Source organism: Zeugodacus cucurbitae, chromosome 3 (assembly GCF_028554725.1).
Source record: "Zeugodacus cucurbitae isolate PBARC_wt_2022May chromosome 3, idZeuCucr1.2, whole genome shotgun sequence".
In the NCBI taxonomy this organism is placed as follows: domain Eukaryota; kingdom Metazoa; phylum Arthropoda; class Insecta; order Diptera; family Tephritidae; genus Zeugodacus; species Zeugodacus cucurbitae.
Genome location: NC_071668.1, coordinates 11,959,910 through 11,983,301, shown reverse-complemented (window position 1 = coordinate 11,983,301; position 23,392 = coordinate 11,959,910). Strand labels below are relative to the sequence as shown.

At 37.8% G+C, this 23,392-nt stretch overlaps 1 protein-coding gene across 1 annotated transcript; it reads right to left on the bottom strand.

The window, feature by feature from the left end:
* Positions 1-1,376: 1,376 nt before the first annotated feature.
* LOC105216148 (uncharacterized) lies at positions 1,377-23,049 on the bottom strand. Its single transcript, XM_029042809.2, has 20 exons — positions 22,387-23,049; positions 17,614-17,660; positions 17,411-17,551; positions 17,027-17,202; positions 16,703-16,969; positions 14,711-14,782; positions 13,446-14,226; positions 13,252-13,373; positions 11,692-13,135; positions 11,184-11,628; positions 9,051-10,441; positions 8,793-8,991; positions 8,570-8,718; positions 4,060-4,078; positions 3,873-3,998; positions 3,320-3,732; positions 3,044-3,249; positions 2,761-2,924; positions 2,366-2,507; positions 1,377-2,087 (listed from the first exon to the last, which is right to left on the bottom strand). Exons 1-20 carry the CDS (start codon positions 22,409-22,411, stop codon positions 2,036-2,038), a joined length of 6,381 nt encoding a protein of 2,126 aa, XP_028898642.2. The 5' UTR covers positions 22,412-23,049; the 3' UTR covers positions 1,377-2,035.
* Between the last annotated feature and the right edge of the window lie 343 nt (positions 23,050-23,392).

Here is a 23,392-nt window from a genome sequence, read left to right as displayed (position 1 = left end):
AATGTAAATATATGTATATTTTATAAAAAATTACATAAGCCGCGTTTAAAAGCTAATTTTTTTGCCAATTTTGTTTATAATTTTTTTAATTAAAACAATAAAACTTAAAAAATTATCTAATTCCGTTCCTATATACAAATATTTAGACGGAACTGCTTCTTGCTAATTAAAAAAAAAAATACTTTTATTAAATATTTTTTTTTTATTTGTGATTCATAATTTTTTACAATTATTATTTATTTAATTGATTAATTAAATAATTAAAAAAAAATAATTTTATTAAAAATCTTTTCAAATTTGTTTCTACTGTTATGTTTAAAAAATATATTTTAAATGAAATTTACTCTTTCAAAAAAAATTACTTCCCAAAATGTTTTTTTTTTGTGAAAAATGTCTAAGCAATCTTAAAGTGAAAAAAATATTTTAAATAAAAAAAATAACTACATTTTATTTTTTTCTAAATTTTTATTAAAAAAAAAATAATTTTATTTTTTAAAGTATTTTTTTTTCAAAACGTGTTGAATTTTGCTTTAATATAAAAAAATTAAAATTAAATTAAAAATAATAATAAATAAATAAAAAAAAATAATGTATTAAAAAAATGTTTTATATATTTTTGTATCTAATATTATTTTATATTTTTTAATTAATTAAAAAGCTAAAAATTGCAAAAATTTCTATAAACTTAATTGCTTACAAAGAAATTCTAAAAAACATTTATTTTTTTAACTTTAAATTATTAAAGCTTTTTTTATATGTAATTCCAGTCGTTTTGAGAATTTCTATAAAAAAATATTTCAATAAAATTTTTTTAATTATTAATAAATTTATGCCTCTATGTTTTTTAAAAGAAAAAATCAAAATATAAATGACTACGAAAAAATATTTCGTGGAATTTTTTGAAAATTATATTTTCATTCCTCTCGAAAAATTAAAAGAAGTGTTAATTTGACAAAAAAATAACTGCTATTTTACTAATTCTTTAAAAAAATCTTAATTTAATAATTTCCAAAATGTTTAATTTTTAATTACAAAAACAATATTTTTATTTTTTCTTATCTACAAAAAATTAATTATATTTTAAAGCAAAAATAATTTTGTTTAACATTAAAAATTTCAAAATTTTATTGTATGAAAAAAAAAAAATTAAAATTGAATTCTCAAAAATATGTTTTTTTATTTTCCAATATCAACACTAATTTTTTTGGCATTATTTTATACAATTCTTCACTTTTTCCTTAAATTACTAATATTTTGTATTTTATAATTCTTCATCTTGAATCCGTGGTGTATTTCAACGAAAGCTAATTGTAGTGATCGTCAATGTGATTAACGATTTTGCTTGACATCTATGTAAATAATTGTAGTCTAAATGCTGAAATTTCTACATACAAACTGTATTTACATATTATTTAGTCAAAAACATTTTCAATTACACTAATCTTTGGCTTTTTTATTTACAATTATCGATTTATAAGCTTTTACAATATTTTTCAGTTTTCTATTAAGTTATGCTTAATGAATTCAGTTTCAAGTTTTTACAGCTTAATTTAAAAAATTTATATATTTTAATATACATTTCCTTTAATTTCATCTTCCTTTTTTCATTTCCAATTCATTTTCCTTAAATGTTCTTTCCGATTACTTGTTTTAGCTTTCTTTATTGTAGCTTACTCTTTTGCTTTCCTTCAAATTTCTTGTAATTCAGTTCTAGTGCTAGAGTTCTTCTACTCTCAATTCTATATAACATGTTTTCTTTTGTTGTGATTTTCTTAAAATTACTTGTAGATCTACTTAATTTGTCTTAAAATGTAATCAGTTGCAGTGACTTTTTTCATTACATTTATGCAATATTATTTATTTTAAATTGTATATCCTCTATATTTTTTTTTGGCAGCCAAGTCGTTCTCTTCGACACTCTGACACACCGTTTTCCGATTTTCAGTATCTTTCTCCACTTTCTGTTCTTTGTATTTTACTCAATGTAGTAGCTGAAACTACGCTTGCGTTTGCTCCCTATAGTTTTCAACTTTAGTTACCCAGATTTGATCCAACGATCGATAGAATATTCAAGAGCCGAAATCCATCTGGAAAAAAAATTTAATGGAACATTTTAGAAATAGTATCTAGATTTATGAAATATTAATTTTTGAAAGTCATTTCGTAAGATGGATTCCCATAATAGAGCTAAGATTTCGAAATTTTGGTCTAGAATTTCGAAATTCTGAACCTTTATTAGATAGATCATACCTACTATCATAGTATAAAGTTTAAGCAGATCTTGTGATATTAATGACAGCTATAGCCAGTTATAAATCTTCATCTTCATCAAATCTTCTGTCAACACTTAACCACACAAACTCACCTCTTTTTATCCATTTCAGATTCGGTGCAGAAGTAATAGTGTCGCAATTTGGTCTCTGGTGGTATGATCTCAAAGGAATTCTTCTTGCCCGAGGCATTGGTCGACATCGATGATACCTTATAGCCATGCAGACAAGCCATACCTACAGAAAGAGAAAAAGTAAACGAAGTTGAAATTAAATTCGGTCCACAGAAAAGAGAGCAAAAACATAAGAGGCATGTTAGAATACAAATAAACAAATAAATAAACAAGAATTTATGTAAGCGTTAATGCGCAAACAAATACAAAATGCAAAAACAAAGAGAACTAGAAAATTACATGAACATAAAATGGAAAGAATACACGCAGACAAAGAGTACAAATATTTTACATTAACGCCAAGCAAAGATACTTACCAAATGCAGTTTTACTATTAGCATCCTGATAGAAATACAAACAAGCATCCTTCAGCACACAGTAGCGCTTCGACCAGCCGCACCAGCGGGAGCCCAATTTCAACAGGTAACCGAAACAGTCCGGGCGTGTAATGCTGCACGGCGGTTGGTAGAGATTGTGTGCGCTGCAGGCAGTCGAAATGAAAGTGCCACGAAGACAGACAGAAAGGTAAAAAAACGAAACGCGATTAGAATTTCCTGGTAATTCTGAAATGAAATTGAGTAAAAAAATCAGCAAACCTACCTATTATCCAACCAGGGTGTGCCCTGTGTGGCCGCTTGTTTGAGCAACTTAATCCAACGACTGGACAGTTCCTCCGAGTCTGCAGCCACATACAACGGTATGCCTTCGCCGGAATCAATTTTGAAGGCGTACGGCTTACCAACCTCAGGTGGGCAGTGATCCACTGTATGCTTGGCCATGATCATAGCGCCAACGGGTTGATTGTCCTACAACGCAGAAAATAATATGTGAATTTAAAAAAACATTTCCGCAATAAAAGCAAGCACTCGCACTCACATCTTCGGTTTTGTAGTAGTACAGACAGTTGTCCGGTCGCAAGGAGAACCAGCGACGCACCCATTTCTTGGTGTTTGGTGCGCCCTTCGCCTGACCGCTTTGTCGCCATAAGTAGCCGCTATAGATCGGTTGACTGGGCGGTTCCTGCTGTTCGTGCATCAGCACACCGATGGTACGCGCCACCTCCAGTTCGAGTATCTCACAACCATCGTGTGCGATCTTCACCACTTCGGTATGATGTTTGTCCAACACCTCAACGCCGTTCACCGATATGATGATATCGCCCACTTCAAGACCGGAACTCTCAGCCGGTGTTTCAGGTTCAATAGCAGCGACCACGACCGGTTTGGAGCCATGTATGCGAAAACCAAATTCACCAGACACACTTTTGACCACAATCGTTTTGTCGACGCCTTGTGGAGAGGAGAGAGATAAATAAGTAATAGTTTGAAAGTGTTGTGGCATAAAAGTATAGTTCTAATAAAAAGTTATTGTTGTTTTTTTAAACGAATAATATTTTTAATATTTGTATGTATATGAGACTCTTCTATACCCCTTTCTCCCCCGGTAATCTTTGAAATCACATGCGATTCACGCGCCATTACTAAGAGCATTAATTTCAGCAGATCTTCCAGTTTGCGTCGCAAAGAATCCGACGACGAGTTTGAGGTTATTAGTTCTGTGAAGTAAATTTTGTGGTTTACAGGAGTTGACAACTAAAAATAAACCATTTGGCATACCAATCATTGTTCCAGGATTCTGCCGAGATTGTTTTTTTTATTTATTTTTATTTGATGTTATTAGAATTTAGTTTTTGGACTAATGTTCACGATTTGTATTACTTTTTTGTTTTCTTTTTTTTGTAAAAGGAGATTTTTTTGTATCAATCCGGATTTTCCACGTAGAAACTTTGAATTTCTTTTTTTTTCTTTAGATTTGTGGTTTTCTATTATTCATTTATCAATTATACATTTTATCTTGGATCTTTTCTCTTAATTTTCATATCAAATTTTGTTTGATTAATTGTTCAACTTTTCTTCAAAACTTTTCCTTTTTAATTTGTTCAATTCTAGAGGTTTTTAAGTTCTCTGATTTTTTTCACAGATTGTATTATTTTGATTTCAATATTTATTTCTTATTTTCTTACTCTCGCAGTCCGTTTCACAAAATAGAATGTTTTTGTTCCAGTAGTTGAGAAATAGTCTAGATGGTTCTATAGTTCTATAAGAAGTATATCGATAAGATCAGAATGATGAGAAACGTGTTGTTTTCTGTCTGTCAGTCCGTCTGACCATTTTCCTTGGCTTTCTAAACCGGGCCATTGCTAAGTTCTCTAAATGTTCTAGATTGAAGTTACCTAAAGGACTATATTTCTGTAATGAAGAGACACTCTAGTGCCTTGAAAAATTACGTAATTTCAAGATTTTTTCTGAAAAAACATCGGACATGTTAAATTTATGTTTGATGTCTCTTATCTATATGTGAAAAGGGAGCTAACGTGTGAAAACTAGTTTTCTGGGAAACAGCTGTTAAAAAAAAGCATCTCATCTTCCATCCGAATCAACTAAAAAGTGAAAATTGATTTTTTGACACCTAAGCCCCCTTTCCGTAGACCAGGTCACATATAATTATTTTAAATTTTTCTGAGAAAAGAAAATGGCGACTATGCAGTTGGTCATTGTATGGCTTTATGGTCGGAAGTTATTATACTCCAATTCGGAAAATAATCAAAATCCCAATTTTGAATAAAATAATAATCGAGAAAGTTCCGAAAAATAATACATATTAGGTTCAATCTATTTCAAATATTATTAGGTTTCAATGTTAGATTTAATGCAGTGATCTTGCGGAAGAGATCAGCGATATACTATTGTCTGCCTATGCGTCGTATATCGAAAAATAGGTGAAGATGAAGAAGTATGAGAGAAAGCTCGCTTATCACAGAGAGATTTGTTTCCAAAACTGGAAAATTACCCTTTAAGAACGTTACTCAACCCTTATAAAAACTATATATAAATACGCGTTAGAAGGCTTGACTTAAAGTCTGATATTAGCAATATATATTTATAAAATTCGAAAGATATGTAGCTAAAGCTACGAAAAGGTGATAAAAATCGTTTCACTATTATGCCTTATAACGAACGTTGATTTCAAATCACTTAAATATATTTTTACAATAGAAATTTTCAACCAAAATATTTCACACGTTGACTGCGTCCGAACATGGAGAACATGGAATTTCTACACATTTTTTCTCGCTTCACTTCCTTGTTTGTTTGTATTGGAATTAGAGGTCAAGAACATGGAATTTCCATACGTTTTTCTCACATGCTATTATTTCTCTGTTATATGATTTTGACAATTTCAAATTTTATATAATTTCAATTAACTTTTTATATCATTATTTAGTGATTCAGACACTTGTTTATGTTATTTTTTTAACACTCTAGTATTTTCTATTAATTTCACACTAAATTTCACCACAAAAAACGCAAAATTCTCTAAATATTTTGCCCTTCCTCGACACTTTACGGCTTTGTCAATGAACCACTGACCGCTCGACCGCACAACCACTCGCTGTGTATGCGTAACTCACACACTCACTCACTCGCTTCGGTGCCTTGGTTGGCGCGCTAATTAATCTTATCGACTATTTTTAAAACGCACAATTAAAGTGTACAGCCCTAAAACACAATGCCGACATTAGACACAACAGCAATAGCAATTACATGTGTTTATATCTAAATACAATTCAATCACTTTAGTTTTGCCAAAAAAAAGAATGGGCTTACGCGACGCACGTTCACGTAAAACAAGTTGCTAGACGCTACTACACGCTCGCTGCGCACGAATATTACTCATTTCGAAAATTTCTAAATTCACGTCACGCAATTTTCTTCTATAAAGTTTTCGTTTTTTCGTAAATGCTCGAAAATTGTATTTTGTGGCGCTCGTCTCGTTGGCGCTCGCGTTTGCTCAGTGTTTCGTATGCACGCCGTTCCAAAATTAGATATTCGAAAACAGATAGCAACAATGTTGCGAAATTTTTTATGGCGCGTGCTCTAATCCATTGCAGAATCGGCGAGCGATAATAATAATTCGGTGATAGCATTGATTATTCAATTTGTATGTGACTTGTCTATGCATATCTAAGAAAATAGTAGCTTTGAAACAGACTTCCTGGATTTGTATAAACTCTGTTAAAAATTTTATTATAAATTTTCGAAAACCGAACACAAAGCTTTTTTTGAATTTGAATATATATATATATTTTAGAAAAAGTTTTCGAAAAGCCGAAGTAAAATATTTATCAAAATTGATAAAACACTGCCCACATTTCGAAGCTACGATTAAAATACAAAATTGAGAGAGAACATATTGCAGAGTTGATTTTTTCAAAAATTCAAAAAATCTCTTTTTTTAATTATTCGATAGTTTATACTTTCAAAAAAATCACGTACAAGGTCATATCTTGAATAGTTTTTGAATGACAGCGTTCTAAGAGCGGCCGGCCGCGTTTTTCTTGAAACGATATTTATATATATTTACTATACAATTACCTAAAAATAAATAATCAAATTTAACAAGTTTTTACAAAATTACCTTGCTACAAATGTGAGAAACTTTTAAGAAATACTCCTAACAAAAAACAAAATTGGCACAAGCCAAATACTGAGTTTTTGCGTAATAGCACTCGGGCTACTATGAAGCATGGAAGAGGTCCAGTCATGGTGTGGGGATGGTTTTTTCAGTGCAGAAGTAGGGAACATTCATACTATAGAAGGTTAAAGGAATTGTAACCAATATTTGGACATGTTGAAACTAACTTTGAAGCGAAATGCGAATAAATTAAAGATATTAGACACATTTGCATTATATCAGGACAACGATTTGAGGCATATTTCACACGTTAAAAAAATGTGGTTCATTCACAATTGTCTAATATTATTTCTCTCAACATTATTGAGGATTTCGGGAAGAACTTTCCCGTAAGCTCTATAAATCCACTTACAACACAGTAGAGCATTTTAAACAGAAGGTGGAACAACAAAAGTCCGGAACCGGATAGGTGGTAACCGTATATGATGTTACCGGAACAGGAAATGGGGCAACCGGAACCGGAAATTATGTTACAAGCACGGGATATGAGGTGTGATATTCGGATATGTTGTTACCGAACATCATGTGAGGTAACCGGAAACGGGTATGGGGTAACCGGAAACGCAAATGATGTTGTCGAACCGAATATTTGGTGGCAGGAACCAGATATGTGTAATCAGATATGGTGTTGTCGAAACCGGAAATAAGGTGACCGGCACCGAAATGAGTAAACTGGAACCAGATATACGATTTCGTTCATTTTCCATCCGTGTAATCAGGGTGTCTAAAAAGTATTATGTACCGAATTTCATTGGAATCGGTCGAGTAGTTTTTGAGATATGGTTTTTAACCCATTAGCGGACGACGCCAAGCCCATTTTCCATTTTTTTTAGTCAAGTGATAACGTTTTCCGTTAGTGAGTTACCGCAATATTTTTCAACCTAACCTTTGTATGGAAGGTGGGCGTGGTTATTATCCGATTAATATCTATCTTTATCTTTAATCTACTTTACAGCTTTAATACTTTAAATACTAATCTCAATTATTTTCTTCTCTTTACAGAATATAATAAGGATACTGGTGAGTGAGTTTTAACATATTATAAGCTTGTTTGGACGTATTTGTTTCCCATTAAAACTATACTTTGGGTAGATACCTATTTAAGTTCTAAAAGAGATTTAAAAACCTTTTATTTCCGATTCTTTATAATGTACCTGAAGTTTATCGTTTGTAATATATGGCATCACTACTTTTGAAATGCACCTACATTTTTCTAATCAAAATTTTACTGAAGTTTATGGCTCTCGTCGCGACTGGTGGTTCATTGACTTTCCCAGGTTTGATACTTTCTATTAAGGCCTTTCCTTCTCTCTCATTAAAAAAGTGTTGGGATCTCATAGTTAACAGTCTGGTTAACTTAGGTTCTCTCCAAGGAAGTTTTTACCTTGTCTAAAGTCTTATGTTCTTTACTATACGTTTGGGTGAGATTAATGCTAGGATTCTCCCTCCATCTTGAATATATCGGTTTAGAATTATGTATGAACGAAGAACTTTGGCGCGAAATTGAGAAAGACAATGTATTACGTCTGGTCTAAAATATATCGTACACTGAAAACACCCCCAAAAGAACTAATATTTTATATGACATACATAATTAGACTTACGAAAACTATTGTTCCGTTGGCGATGGTACATTTCCAAGGTACAACGACGCTGGACCAAACGATGTAAAATGACTTGATACTTGGAGTGAAAACTGCGCTCCGACTCGGTTGAGGGACGGCGATCACGATGGCGATCTGTGTTTGAGTAACAAATATAAATTAAGTTTAATATGAGCAACAAAAGCTCTGTGAGCTATTAATGCTTTTACCGAAACTTTGATGATTCAGCTGCGTCCAAACATCAGCATCGGTGAGACGTGAATAACGCCCTGGATCATAGTGACCACGATAAATGATCTGCTGACTCTGCTCGGCCGCTGCATCCGGCAATACGCATGGACTCGAACCGGCTGGACGTAAGCTCTGTGGACTACGTGTGTGTACGCTCTCGCGACTGCGTTCTTCGCTCTACAAAATAAAACATATTTAGTAATGTACTCTCAGTATACTTATAAGCTAAAACCCACCTTTGCGCGTATATTCTCTTGACGTGTCTTATAATGTCGCCCACGTTCGCCCGCATGATAACGCTCCTCGGAGCGAAAACGTTTATCCATCTTCTTATAGAGACGTTGTGTCGTCTTTGCAGTCACCGGTGAGTCGGCGAAATCCGACGGTGGTTTTACAATATCCTGTTCATGTTCATTCCCGATATAAGGCAGTGATTCGACTGAGTCACCAGCCAGTGCGCTTATATTTGTAGTCTGACCCTCTGTACCTTTGCCACAGTGCAAGCAGTGACTGTGTGGCTCCTGCACGGGACCATCTGCTTCACTGTAGAACACCGAATCAGAACCGGGCGAGACGGAACGTAGTGACTCTATCGATTTTGCTTTCAGCTGGCAAACCTCTGAGGAAGATTTTGTAGATTTCGCTGCCACAGCTGTGGCCGTGGCTGTATGCGGCGTTGAGATCTTACTCGTCTTGCACTCCGTTACATGTAAGTCCTCGCGTTCCTCCTCCTTCTTAACACCTACGCTGTAGTCCAAGAGCTTCTCTGCGCTACCCGCGGATGGCGGCATGCCATACAAATTGACTATATTCTTTTGACGCTTCGGTGTGCTATCATCGCGTGAACTCCGTCTGAATTGACGACGTATCTTTGGACGGAAACGTTTAATGCGATTCGGACTTGTAGATTCAATGGCGTGCCCACTAGTGGTGGACTTGCTCTCCGTTACTTTCTCCTTCGTGGCTGCAGCAGCAACCGCCGCAGCTATAGGTGTGGCTTGTGCGCCCGCCAACGCCGCCGCTGGTTTCTTAATCGGACTAGTGAGCGCGCGTAAATTCTCCTTTTCGATGTCTAGTTTCATTGTAGTCTTACGACGTTTACGTTCCTCATCGAGCCGATGACGTCGTGACTTGATCACGTGATCATCATCGTGTGGACTCTCATAGTAACCGGACGATGAATAGCGTACCTCGCTGCGTTCATCATCCGATATGGATTCGGGTTTGATGCGTGGCTTCTCACGTCCGCTGGATGGCTCGCCGCCACTCGCTGCCGTTGCGACGCTTTTGACAGCTTTGGTAGTTGAAGCCGCCAACTTCTCAGCCGTCTCCAAATGCTTCTCCGCATCTTTCGCGGCTGGCGATGGCGTTGTCAACCCAGCGACATTATAACTACCCGACGATGTGCTGCTTATCGAATGCGAAGGTGAACGTTTCGCTTGCTCGGTTGTGGGGACCGGTGACTTGAGTTGTTGTGGATCACGCTCATGCCTATGCGTCTTTGTGGGTTTCTCATCATGCTGCAGTATATCTTCGGTCAACACCTCGCCGCGCGTCGAATACAGTGAGGAGGCGCTCTCAAAGGATGAACCTTGCGTACGGTCAATCTGTGAACTTTGTGTCGACACTGTTTGGGGTATGAAAAGTAAGAAGAAGAGAAAGAAAAGTGGCGTCTCTTTAATTAACGAGTATATACATTGACTTTGGATTTGCTACACTCTAAGCGAGCATTCAACTAAGCTAAGCAGTATTACAGACATATATCTTGTTTTTTATGTGGTTTAATTTACAGAAGCGTTCATCAAGCAACAACAACAAATACCATACGAAAGTACTTAAATGCATATACACGCAATCAGCTAAGGACGTTTACAACAATACAAACATGTAATATGTGACAGGATGTCTGTATGTATGTGTGAAGAGAGCACATGAGGAGAGCACAGCTAAGAGGTCTAATCGCTTGCGTGCATGTGAGTGTGTGTGTGTGTTAAGTGCAAACAAATAAGTCAGAGGATTATGTGCGGATTGGTTATTTGTGTAATCTTTCGATGATGGATTGACAGCCGCTGAAAGATGGATGGATAATGAATAAGTAGCTAGTTTTACGGATGACGCTGCGGATGCTGACGATGTGGATGGATAATTGAGGTTGGTGATGAGGGATGGATAGAGTGGATGCTGGGCTCGAAAGCACTGAGCCGATTGCTCGTGTCTTCTTTGTGTGTCTGTATGTGTGTGTGTTTTTTTAAAGCAGCAAGGCACACTAATCTATTGATTGACTGTTCAATTGACACTTGTCGTCGCTTTCAAACCTGGTACTTGTGTCGTTGATGATGAGCTTGTTGTTGTTGGTGGTGTCTTAATACCTGGCGTGCGCTTCGACGTGTCAGTACAAGTAGCATATTCATCGGTATTCGTGCTGCACTCCGACACATCTGTGGTGTTATTGAACTTGTTGTTATTGTTGCTGCCGCTGTTGTTGTTTAAATTAGCTGTGGTATTGATGATCAAATCGGTGGGCGCACGCGTCTGCTGCACGTCCGAAGTGCGTCGTCCATCGCGTGTTAGCGCGGCCGGTAGCTCTTGTATGATACGTTTACTCGTGACGGGTGACTTCTTGGGTGAGATCTCTTTGGCCAACGGTAGACTGGGTGTGACCGCAATTGAGGGTGTGGTGATTTTCTGTGGTACCGTAAGTGTCGTTGATTTGGGTGAGTCACGTGCTTGCGGTTGTTGCGTGATGAGCGCGCCGGATTTTGTGGACTTGGACATTGTTGGTAGAGTGCTCACCGCAATGCCATAGGTGGGGCTCTAAAAATCATATTTGAAATCAATAATATTTTTTAAACTCTGAATACTCAATGGCAGACTCACCAAATCCACTTGTGTATCCTCCAAATCCAATGCGTCCGTATCCACCGAGCTGCGTTGCTGGTGTTGTAGCAGCAAATTTTTCCGACGCGTCGTTGGTGTCAACAACATATTCGCATTCGTGTAGGTGGCTTCGCCGCCTTCCTTCGGCGGTTCGGCAGTTAAGACTGTCACTTGCGACTCATTCCAAATGCCATCCGAGTGATCGCGTGTCACATCGTTGGCCAGCGAGTCGGAGGATGGGTAAGTAGATGCATTTGCGAAGAGTAATTCCTCGCGGCAGGGACTTGGTGGCGCTGAAATGCCAGTACTTTTATCGGGCGAGACATTTTGCTCGTCCAAACTCACTGAGCGTTTACGCATGCTGGCGCGCCGTTCGGCCGCCATGCTGGACGCGCTTGCCGGTTTTGGTGTACTTGGCACATTCTCGTAGAGCGGATCATGTTGATCGCTTTCCTCTTGCTGTGCTTTTTCGTCTTCTATATCTGTGGCATGTTCCTGCTCAACCTCATCTTCGTAGTCGTCCTCGCTGATGGAGGAGCGCGGTTCGGCTGCTTGTAGTGCACGACAGTTTTCGCATTCTTCAACAGCTTTTTGTTGTTTGCACTCCTCAAGCTGTGCTGCTGCTGGCGGTAATTGTGGCTTATAGGTTGACCGATATTTAGCTTGTGGAAATTGTGCGGTCGCTTTTGTCATAACATTCGGTTTGAAGTCGATAAAGATCTCTTTCTCATCACCGGAAATATCTTCACTACCACCTATCACCGGTTTCGGTTTGACTTTCGAGCGGAACGATGAGCGTGGCCCAAAACCATCAATTAGTTTCTCGGTCTTTACATAAATAGGCATTGATTGACGTCGCAGGTCATCACGTCTGAAGGGTGTGGGCGTAATATCGTCATCCAGTGGTGGCAGTGTGGCTACCATGGACTTGCGTCGACTCGTATCCACAACTTCGGGTTCGTGTGTGGGCTCTGCTGTCAACGTGGAAGTGGATGTTAGCGGCTCATCGGCTTCTTTACAGTACTCGCTGGGCGGTGGCAGCAAGTGCGGTTTAGAGAAGTCTAGTAAACCGCCACCATTAACACTGCCATTCGGTTCCCCCAACAATTCCGTGCACTCAGTTATGTGTTTACAAATCTCATGTGCGTGCAGTGGTTCACGACGTGGCAGACTGTTCGAGCTGAAGCTGCTTTCACGATGGAATGTACAAGCGCGACGTGGCAAACTGTTACTCTCGTAATCGAAAGCGAGCGCGTCCTTTGGAAAATATGGTATACTCTCCTCCGAGGGCAGTTGCGATGAGCGATGACTGTAGTAGGAAATCGTATCAAGCGGTGGCGGTGGTTCATAGTAATTAATATTGTTTGGATCGCCGAGTTCCAGTGGCGATTTTGGCGGTTCCTCTGATTGAGTGCGATACACGGCGTTATGATCGATGAAGTTTCTGAAAAGTAAACGTATATATGAAGAGCTTTGGAGTTAAGAGTTTATGCCTTCATAAACTGCGCGAAAAGTTTGGTTGGAGTTCTGACCAGAATCAAGTGACCTTATTGCACTTACCTAATTTTTCTGTCATCCAATCCGGGTAACGCTTTACCATTCGGCATTTCCGATAAACTTTTGGCAAGCTTTTTGCCATTCAGCATTCCATTCGTCTGTGCACCTTGTGAGACCACCTTCACCTGTAGTCAAGTAAAGAAAACAAAATTATAACCGTAACCTCTGACAATTCTTCACTTCAGCGCATAACTCACCTTATGCATGGTACGTGGACTTAACGCCAAAACCTGCGGAAAACCATCTTTCCGCACCTCAGTTTGCGTAGCTTGCGTCTTCATGGCATTGCGGAATTTCTTCTCCACCACCAACACCTCGGGACTGGGTGGCGCCAGCACCTGCGTTGCACATGTCAACACACCCAAACCAGTCGGCATCATGCCACCATGCGACGACGCTCCAGCACCACCGACACCAAGTGGTAGATCATCCATATGCGTGAGAGGCCTACCGGTTAACAAGGAAATCGGTTGTTCAGTTTGGACCTGAGCACCCAGATCGGCGACACCAGCACCATAACCGGCCGGTACGAACTGATGTATATGGATGGGTGGCCCGTGATGATGTTGATGTGAATGGCCATGCCCATGCGAGGGATGAATATGTGGCGCATGCTGATGTATGACGGCTTGTTGTGCATGTTGTGGATGCATGGCGAGTGCGGGTGGCAACGTCGTTATATAATTAGTTGGCGGCGGTTGTGAATGTTGTTGCTGCTGCTGCTGCTGCTGATGTGACAGCTGTTGTTGCTGTTGCTGTTGCTGCTGTGAATGCATAACCGTTTGCTGTTGCGCCATATGCGCGGGCAGTTGCGTCGACTCGTAGATAGAGCCGCCGGTGGCAATGATCGGTTTCTTGCCGCCAATAAGACGTTCTTGACTGCGTGCGGTCGTCATGCGACCGGAGGAACGGAACCCCAAATTGACATCGTCGAAGGAGGTGAGTGTATGCGAACGAGCGAAACTGACATGCTTAGTTCTGTAAATGAGAATGCAGAAGGAGCGCAAAAACCAAATGAGAGAGTAAGCATGAAGTGAGTTTTGGTGCGTGTGAAACGAGAGAGAGAGAAATAAAGAGAGAGTGAGAAAGAGTAAAGGAGAGTAGTTGTGATTGTTTTTTTTTTTTTTTGGCGTGTGGATGCAATAGTTAACAAGCTCAGATGGTGCTAGGTGTTTGCTTTTAGTATGCACGATTGAGCTCACACAATTTCTAAGCCAATAACGGTATATAGCGAATTGGTGGATTCAATTTGGCAGCCACAGCTGTTTGACTGACGTCACAATAGCAGTTGCTTACAAACTTTTATTGGCGCTCAGCCCTTGCTTACTCAATTCTCTCTCAGCGCAATGCTTTTGTGACGTCATTAATAGAATTTTCGTGCGAATTTTCGGTTTGCCTTCGTCTACTCAATCGTGTATTCTGCGTAACTGTATAACTGTTTTACTGTAACGCTTAATTTTACCTCGGTGTTGTGCCGCCCATTTGTAGTTGCTGGCCGGCTGGCAGTCCGACATGGGTGGGATAGTGGTACGAACTGCAATAAAATGGATCGAGCATTACTCACACACACAGACGCATGCACACACGTTTTCTTTGTTTTTTTCTGTTCAGTTTTAATTTATCATATATTTTTTGTCGGCTCTAAACAATGTTTAATCCGTTCGGCGTTTATTCGTCATGCTTCGGTTTATTTTTATATTCGTATTTCTTTGGTTTTTGTTTTTTATTTTTGTTTTTGTTTATTAATTTCTACATACCAAACATTTTCGAGTGGATGTGTGAAGTTTTGAAAATGATTCTGTGCGCAAAGTGCAAAACAGTTGGTCATATAAATATTCCGATATTGGTAATCAGTCGGTGTTAGCCAACAAGTCAGGCTTGCGCTGAAGAATTTTTTGTTGTGTTTTTGATTTTTTATTTAATTTTTTTACGAAAAAACGATAATAATAAATAGAGGAATAGAGACAAGTATTTAGTTTAGCCTTTCATTTGACATTTTGTTTAAGTCGAGCTTTAAGCTCAAGCTTTATTTGAAGGCACAAATTGAATGGGTGGTGATTGAATGGTTGAAACTGCTACATAATTATGATAAATATTGCTTGTGCACTTCGAATTGGTGCGCATGCGCAAAATGTAGTAGAATTTTTAAGGATTTTTGAGCGCATTTCAATGAGAGCTTTTTGACTGACTGCAGTTGTACGGAAAGTATTTAGGTAGTTGTTGAAATATGCATGCAGCGTTCAAGCAGTTCGTAAATATATAAAATACGAGTACTATAATTACTGGGATTATTGACAAAATTGTGTAAGGAGAAAGAGAAAGAGCGCGATAGTATTACAAGCTTTTGTTGAGTTATAAGTGTAAAGATAGAGACAGTTAGACTTTAAAAAAACGTTTTGGTATGAGTATGCATGACGTCGATGATGTTGTTCTATGCGCATGAGAGGCGTCAAAATGTGTTACGGGTACCAAAAATACACAACTTTTATAAGCGATAATAAGTGAGAATTAATTTGCAAATGAAGAGATCGAAAGAAAATGTGATAAAAGCATATTTCGAAACTAAAATAATAAATCCAGATCCAAAAGATTTCGTTTCCGAACTTTTGGAGAGCTTTTGGAAAGCTCTTTAGCACGATGTAAGCTTTCTAACAATTGTTACTCTTAACTAATTTCTTTACTAAGAAGAAAATTTGTAAATTTAGTAAACTTTTAAAGACTGCAGACAAGCTTTTATAAAGCTTTGAAGCTTTTTCAAAAACCCATGTTCTTATAAGTCGGTTGATGAGGATAAAATTGTATTCTTTCAATTTTTTTCGACTCGAATTTAAAATTCTACAAGCAAAACTTGATGAATTTCATTCTTCAGGCTGTCGCTTTAAAGTTTATGAAGCTTAAAGACTAAATTAAATGAAAATCAAAGCCAAAAGCTTTCGCTATTTGAAGAAGATGCATGAAAATCTAATTTAAACCCTAATTCACTTTGGTAGTGTCTCAAATATGTTCATAACGGGTATATATTTGCTTCAACTGAGCCACAAAGCTTTTGAGGGCGAATGAATTGAGAAAATTATTTTTAATTACGGCAGACCCTCGTCTCTTTTATAAAGGTCAGCTGCTCAGAATAGAGCGTTCGAGTCTCGGCTATTTGAAATGATCGATCCAAAACTTGTAGTGTTAGACTCCAGGGCTTTTTATAAACGAAAAAAGCTTTCATGTATCCAAAGCACAAAAATAGAATTGATACTATAATTTCAATGCTAAATTTAAAAGAATACCAACAAAAAATATTACAACAACACAAGTTTGTAACAGCCAAAGTAACAAGAAAATCGCAAAGCTACTGAAAACTTCGCAAACAAGATTGAAGCACATGCCTCATGTTCATGACCGGCCACAATGTTTTAAAGTACAGATTTAAGCGAAAGTTTGAAACGAATCTAGGGATAGATACCTTGGATCATTGGTAAAGTTGACATTCTCATTTCCAATACCGCTTTGAGTGCCCATCCAGGAGTAGCGTTGGTTCTGCGGCATACTCATGCCGCCCATGGGTCCGGCAGGGCCGACACCCACACCAATGGAACCCGTGCCTGGGCCACTACCGGTGTCTTGCGTTTTCGCAGTGCTCAATATTGAAGCTGGTTGGCGACGAAAATAGGAACTATCCATATCGGAATCGGGCGATTTGTCGTCGTGATTTGGAAAAGGACGTTGATAGCTGTGTGATTGAATATGAATTATATTTATTTTTTTTAATTTCACTAAAGTAACTCACCGCGGATACTTGTAGAAGGGCGCGTAAGCGGCTAAATTCTCATCGGAGGGCACACGTCGGCCCACACAACCGCCTAGAAACGATTGCTGCACACCGCTGCGACGCGAGAGACAGCCGAAGAAGCGATCGCGACGTGGCCGCTCGATGCTATGCAGCTGACGATCAGTTAGGCAGTACTGTACTTAAGGACAAAAATACAACAATAAGAAACATAAAAGTAACCAAATGTATGTAACGGCGTCACAAAGAGAGAGAGACAGAGAAGAGTAAAAAGTAGTAGAGGAAATGACAGCAATAGAAGAAAGACATAAAGCAAACCAATAAGAAGAAAAGAACAAAGTAAAAAAACCGAAGCATTTAACACGCTTGCCGCAGAGCATTCACCTGTTCGCGTATATCGCCTTTGGAGTAAACGGATGGGCGCGGATACAGTTCTGTGGAGGAGGTGTGTCGCAAACGGCGTCGGCTCATATTCTCATCTTCGGAGTCGTAACTGCGATCGTAATGGCTAGTAGCCACTGACGACTGCAACAACAAAAGCGCAACATAATTAATGGCTTTCATGTGGCGGCTTGCAGCTTACTTACCTTAGACGCCACCTCTATGGTGCCTAACGAAACTGCATGATGTAAACCTGCAAGTAGAAGTCAAAAGCACAGCGATATAGTTACGACGGTAGGCAATTCGTGAGAAAACTTTGCATATTTGCATGTGTGTGTGTGTGTATGTGATGATGGCAAATGGTGAAAACAATTAGCAAGACGAGAAAATTAGTTGCAACTAATGTGCGGAACCACATGTCTGCTGCACAGCGGCACTATGTGGCAATGAGTGCAACGAACTTGTTGACCGGCGCGCAATGAGCAGGCGCACACCGCACTCGTATTGACTGGCCGCATACGCTGACCGTTTAAATTTTAATTATTACTGATTAAATGGTTGTTAATTGGAAATATTACTGCGACTAATTCGCGCAAATGGCAAATGTTGCTGTTAAGTGAGCAGCTTTCAGGAGATGTGGGCAAAGTTCGCTGTAAATGTAAAGGATATAAATTGAACGTCTGTGGTCTCTGGTAGTTTTAATACCCCATAAAGAGGTTTTTATAAGACTTACTCAAGGTTGCGTTGAAATATGCCTAGTTATATTTCAGTTTGGAAGCTTATTCTATGTGCTAGATCATTATTCTAAAGTCCCCCGTCTCATTATCTATGTCTTAGAAAATATCTACCAAATATATCTAAGTTAGGTTAGGTTAGGTCAAGGGATGGATCTCCACAACTACAGGCAATCTATCTTAGACAGCTTCGACTATCCTTTGTGACATCCAGAAAAAATACAAAGGGATCGCCAAGACCCTCATTATTCGACAAAGCGCTTAGACTATATTACAAACTTCTTAATTTGATTACAGTCACTTCGGTGAGTTCGCCAAAGATGTGCCTAGGAGAGGTTTTAACCTTAGTCTGACGTGTTTGCACGATTCCTATCCGCCGTTCTCCAACCAACTTTGGCAATTTGATTTAATCATCTGGCTTTATCCCTAATTTCACCGCATGTGCACCTTTTGAATCAAGATCAGTAAGCAGGCTAATGATTGCTGCGAGATGAACCTACCTAAGAAACAGCAGTTGGAATGTTTTCGGTCCATGCGGTACAAGAAGAGCTCAGTGCTTAACTAGCTCACGCGAAGTCAATGTGCCCCGCGGACTACCCACCCGCTTCCACTTCTACATGAATTTTACTAGGGTATCGTCTCTTACAAGCTGGTCCGCTCTGCAGCTTCCAGCGATTCCACAGTCACCGGGTACCCACAGAAGTCGTACTGCAAAGTAGTTCGAAACTACTGATAAAGATGTTAGAACTAGCTTAGAACATACTCTTATCGTCCATGTACTATTTGCCGCTCTGCTGCCGGATTGAATACACCTCTCTCTGAAGGAGATTGCAGCTTCGGGGCAGTATGTCTACTGATATCTTGATGCCTGCTGCATTGGTCTGTTCATTGGAGAGTACTTCATGTCTTCAATATCGGAGTCATCCATAACTTCTAATTTCCTATATAAAATTAATCTAACACCAAACCCATTTTTTATCTTGCTGAAATGATTTTATTTTAGAAACTCGAAACATTAAGCAAGATCTTGGACCTTCCAAGGTATAGTGCTTTCGTCTATCGATTTAGATTCTTCTAATTAGACGATCTGCTGCAGGTGGTTAACTTCCCTACAAATTCGCCTAAATGTAGGCAAAGTTTTTTTTCGAATAATTTCATTGCTATTTAGATTGAACGTAAGACATGCCTCGAACCCATTTGAGTATTGACTTCTTGATCTTCATTATTAAAATGTTGAAGCCCTCTCTATTTTCTCTTTGAATACCTATGATTGAGACTTGCTCTCAACTACAAGTGTACGACTACGCTTAATCCTAAATGTAGGCAACGTTTTTATATTATATTTTTGCTGTCTTTTATGGACGAAAAACTGGCCTCCTTCCCAAGCCATTTGAATTATGGTTCTGTCTTGAGCTTTATTAATAGAACGTTTAACAAAAAGATCTCTCTAATTGTTGTGGATCTCTTATGATACAGGTATGCTATCAATTATATGTATGTGTATGACTTCACTAAATCCTACATGTAGGCAACGTTTTTAGGTAAAAAATAAATGTGGTTGCCTTGACCGAAAAAATATAAAGCAATTTAAGTACTAAAAGAAAGTAAACAACAACAACAAGATTAAGCAGTTTAAATAGAACAATCTGTGTAGCATTACTGTTTGGCTGCCACCTGCATTACATAATTTCTATTTATTTACTTTAGTTTTCCTGACTTAATTTCTCCATTGTGCCAGCACTTGTTCGCCTTCCATTCAGCTGTAATTTCTCAAATTGTCCAACCCACATATTTAAGTTATAAATGCGAAAATGTACACGTAATTGTGTTTGAAGGTCTCAGGTTTTATTTATTTTTCTTTTTTTCAACTTTAACTTTTACTTTCTGCCACTTGCTGTTCACCTTGCTACCATACAATTACGTACTTAACTACTTAAAGCTTACATATTATATCACACTCGCACACGCACTTATACCGTTACAAAAATAAAAGAAAAACAGAAAAACTCAAATGAATACAATTGCTGATTTGGCAACACCTACGCAGCAATGAAATGAAAAGAAAAGAGAAATAAACACAAACACACACCGAAACTATGAAGAGTCCTCGAGTAAAGAAAAATAAAAGCCAGAACAGAACACCTTTGTAAGCGTGTATTCAGCGGAGGAGGATAATGAAAGTTAAGTGTGTAAAGTATGAATATGTGGGTGTTTGCCAGTGTATTTGTTGTTTTGTTTGCACATACAATGGCGTCCAAAGTAACAGGACTTCTTCTTGTATTGCGTGGAATAAAAATATAACAGTACGGATGGCGTACAGCGAAATTACATTTGTACCAAGAGCAATAACAACTACTACTGCCAACAACCAACTGACCTACCAGCTAACTGTTTGTGGCATGCTGCCACCCAACATAAAAATTCGGCCAAAGTAACATTCTCCGCAAATGAGAAATTCATAAGTTTCGTAAATGAGGCTTTCGGCGACAGTCAGCGGCGGTGTGGCGCAGCAAAAGTTGAGGATTAAGTATATGGCAGCAACGAACGAAAAAGTTGATGAGGCTGCTGGTTGCTGCGAACCGACTTACAAGTGACAAGTGACAACGCACACGCGAAATATTTGCTTCTGCATATGCGGAGCGCGTGTTTTGCATTAGAGTGATCGAACATTATTTCTCGAGTGGGTTATTACATATAGGGCTTGAGACTTTTTGGAAAAATATTAAAATTTATAAAAATTCAAGCCAGCCAGACTCTAAGGAGTGCTAAAGATAAACGTATTTTGAGTTCGACATTTCAAACAATCGTTATTTCAGAAAATAATATCAAATCATGTTTTAAACATAACCGAAGTAATGCTCTAAATTTCGAACATTCGCAAATTCAAAAAATTTTGTCAAATCGATCATGCTTTTGAAACATAGAAGGATCTTCGGTTGATATTAACTACGAAAACGGATTCAATGATAGATTAAGTGAGTTCGAAATTTCGAACAATAGTTATTTCAGAAAATTATGTCAAATCGTGTTTTTGAAGCATAAGGGAAGTTTACTGCAGGTTTTGAACATAACCGAATTAATGTTCGAAATTTCGAACATTCGGAAATTCAAAAAATTTTGTGAAATCGATCATGCTTTTGAAACATAGAAGGATCTTCGGTTGATATTAACTACGAAAATGAATTCAATGATAGATTAAGTGAGTTCGAAATTTCGAACAATAGTTATTTCGGAAAATTATGTCAAATCGTGTTTTTGGAGCATAAGGGAAGATTACTACAGGTTTTGAACATAACCGAATTAATGTTCGAAATTTCGAACATTCGCAAATTCAAAAATTTTTGTCAAATCGATCATGCTTTTGAAACATAGAAGGATCTTCGGTTGATATTAACTACGAAAACGAATGCAATGATAGATTAAGTGAGTTCGAAATTTCGAACAATCGTTATTTCAGAAAATAATATCAAATCATGTTTTTGAAGCATAAGGGAAGATTACTACAAGTTTTGAACATAACCGAATTTATGTTCGAAATTTCGAACATTTGCAATTTCAAAAAATTTTGTCAAATCGATCATGCTTTTGAAACATAGAAGAATCTTCTGTTGCTATTAACTACGAAAACGGACTCAATGATAGATTAAGTGTTTTTGAAAGTAAAAAGTTTTAGATAGTTTCTAATTGTGTTCCATCAATTTCTTTGAATATTGGAAAAATTAAACGTTTAGTTCACCATTCGATTTATTTTAGAAATATATTTTAATGCTTCTTTGGTTTTGGTAATTTTTGAGATACATACTTATGAAAGATTTCAAAAAAATTTAAAATGGTTAAATTTTAAAATCTTTTAACATTTTTAATGGTTAAAAATATTAAATTATGGCTGTAACGCAATTCTCATATCTCTCGAATTTTTTAAAATTCCTATCTTCTGTAAAGCCCAGCAGTTTCTTCAATAATTTCAATAAAGCCAATCTTCGACGTTTCGAATAACAAATTATGTATAAAAATTTGAATTTGAATATTGAAATTTTCAAAGAAAAGTGTTTTGAAAATCAACTAGATATTCGAATTTTCGAAGAAAGAGTTATTTCGAAAATCAATTTATTATTCGAATTTTCGAAACCCAATTTTTTTTAAATCATCAACCAATTTTTTTAAACCAACTAATTTCTAAAATAAGCTAAAAATTAGTTTCGAAAAAACTACCATATCCAACAACCCCAATAATATCATGCTTACCATTTGGTCGCATCGCCACAGCCATTCTTTTTGACACCCAAACCGCGCACTGCTTCCCCTGGCTGGCTGCCTGCGCCTGTCGTTGTTAATCCTGAGCTGGTGTGGCGTTGGCTGCGACGACGTGAGTTTGCCTCTATAATGTGCTGTAATTGCAGTTGGCGCTCATGCGTTGGCGGCGGCGGCGGCGGGAGTTATGTGGACCATATGTAGCGACGTAAATATGTCCTCATACAACAAGTGAGCAGACGAGTGTGTACACAAGCATAGTGCGATAGGCAATTTATTTAATGTTGCCCCCAGACGGCGCCTCCTCCCCTGTAAGCGACCTGCATTCAGCTAGGCAGGCCAGCTAAGCGGCACGCTGGCCTATTGGCACGCTCAAATGCTACTTGCCAAGTCTGACCTAGTCGCTGTCGCCTGTGCTACTTGCTGCTATGTTACTTCTATGGTTATTGTTATAGTTTTTGTTGTTCTTCACTTATTTGTAAATGTCAAAAATGTGTCGCATAGTCGGTTGGTTTGGCAAATTTAATATTTGTTGGTCATAAATCTTTTTGGCTTCTGCTTTCTGCTTTCAACTTTTGATTTCTTTTCATACAATATGCATTGTTGTTGCAAGTGTCTTGCTTTTTTTCTTGTTGCTTTTTTTTTTGTTATTTTCTGCTTTTGCTTTCTATTAATGTTTAGAGGGGTATTAGTATGTTTGTTTGTATCGGTGTGTGTTCTCTAAGATTTTCGTTGTGTTTGGATTGTGTGTGTGTTTGGTTGTGTTTACTGTTGTTGTTGTTATTGTTGGCAGTTACATATGCATTTAGTTTAATAGAATTCGGTGTTTGTTGTTGTTTTTGTCGTCAATTTATGTCGGTTTGCTCGCTGGTGCGTGCTGTATTCGCATAAACATGTGTATGTTTTAATAATCGTTGTTGTTGCTGTTGTTTTGGTTGCTTTGAGTACTATTTTTGTTGCTTTGTTGTTATTGTTATGAGGCTTTAGTCGCTATTTGATT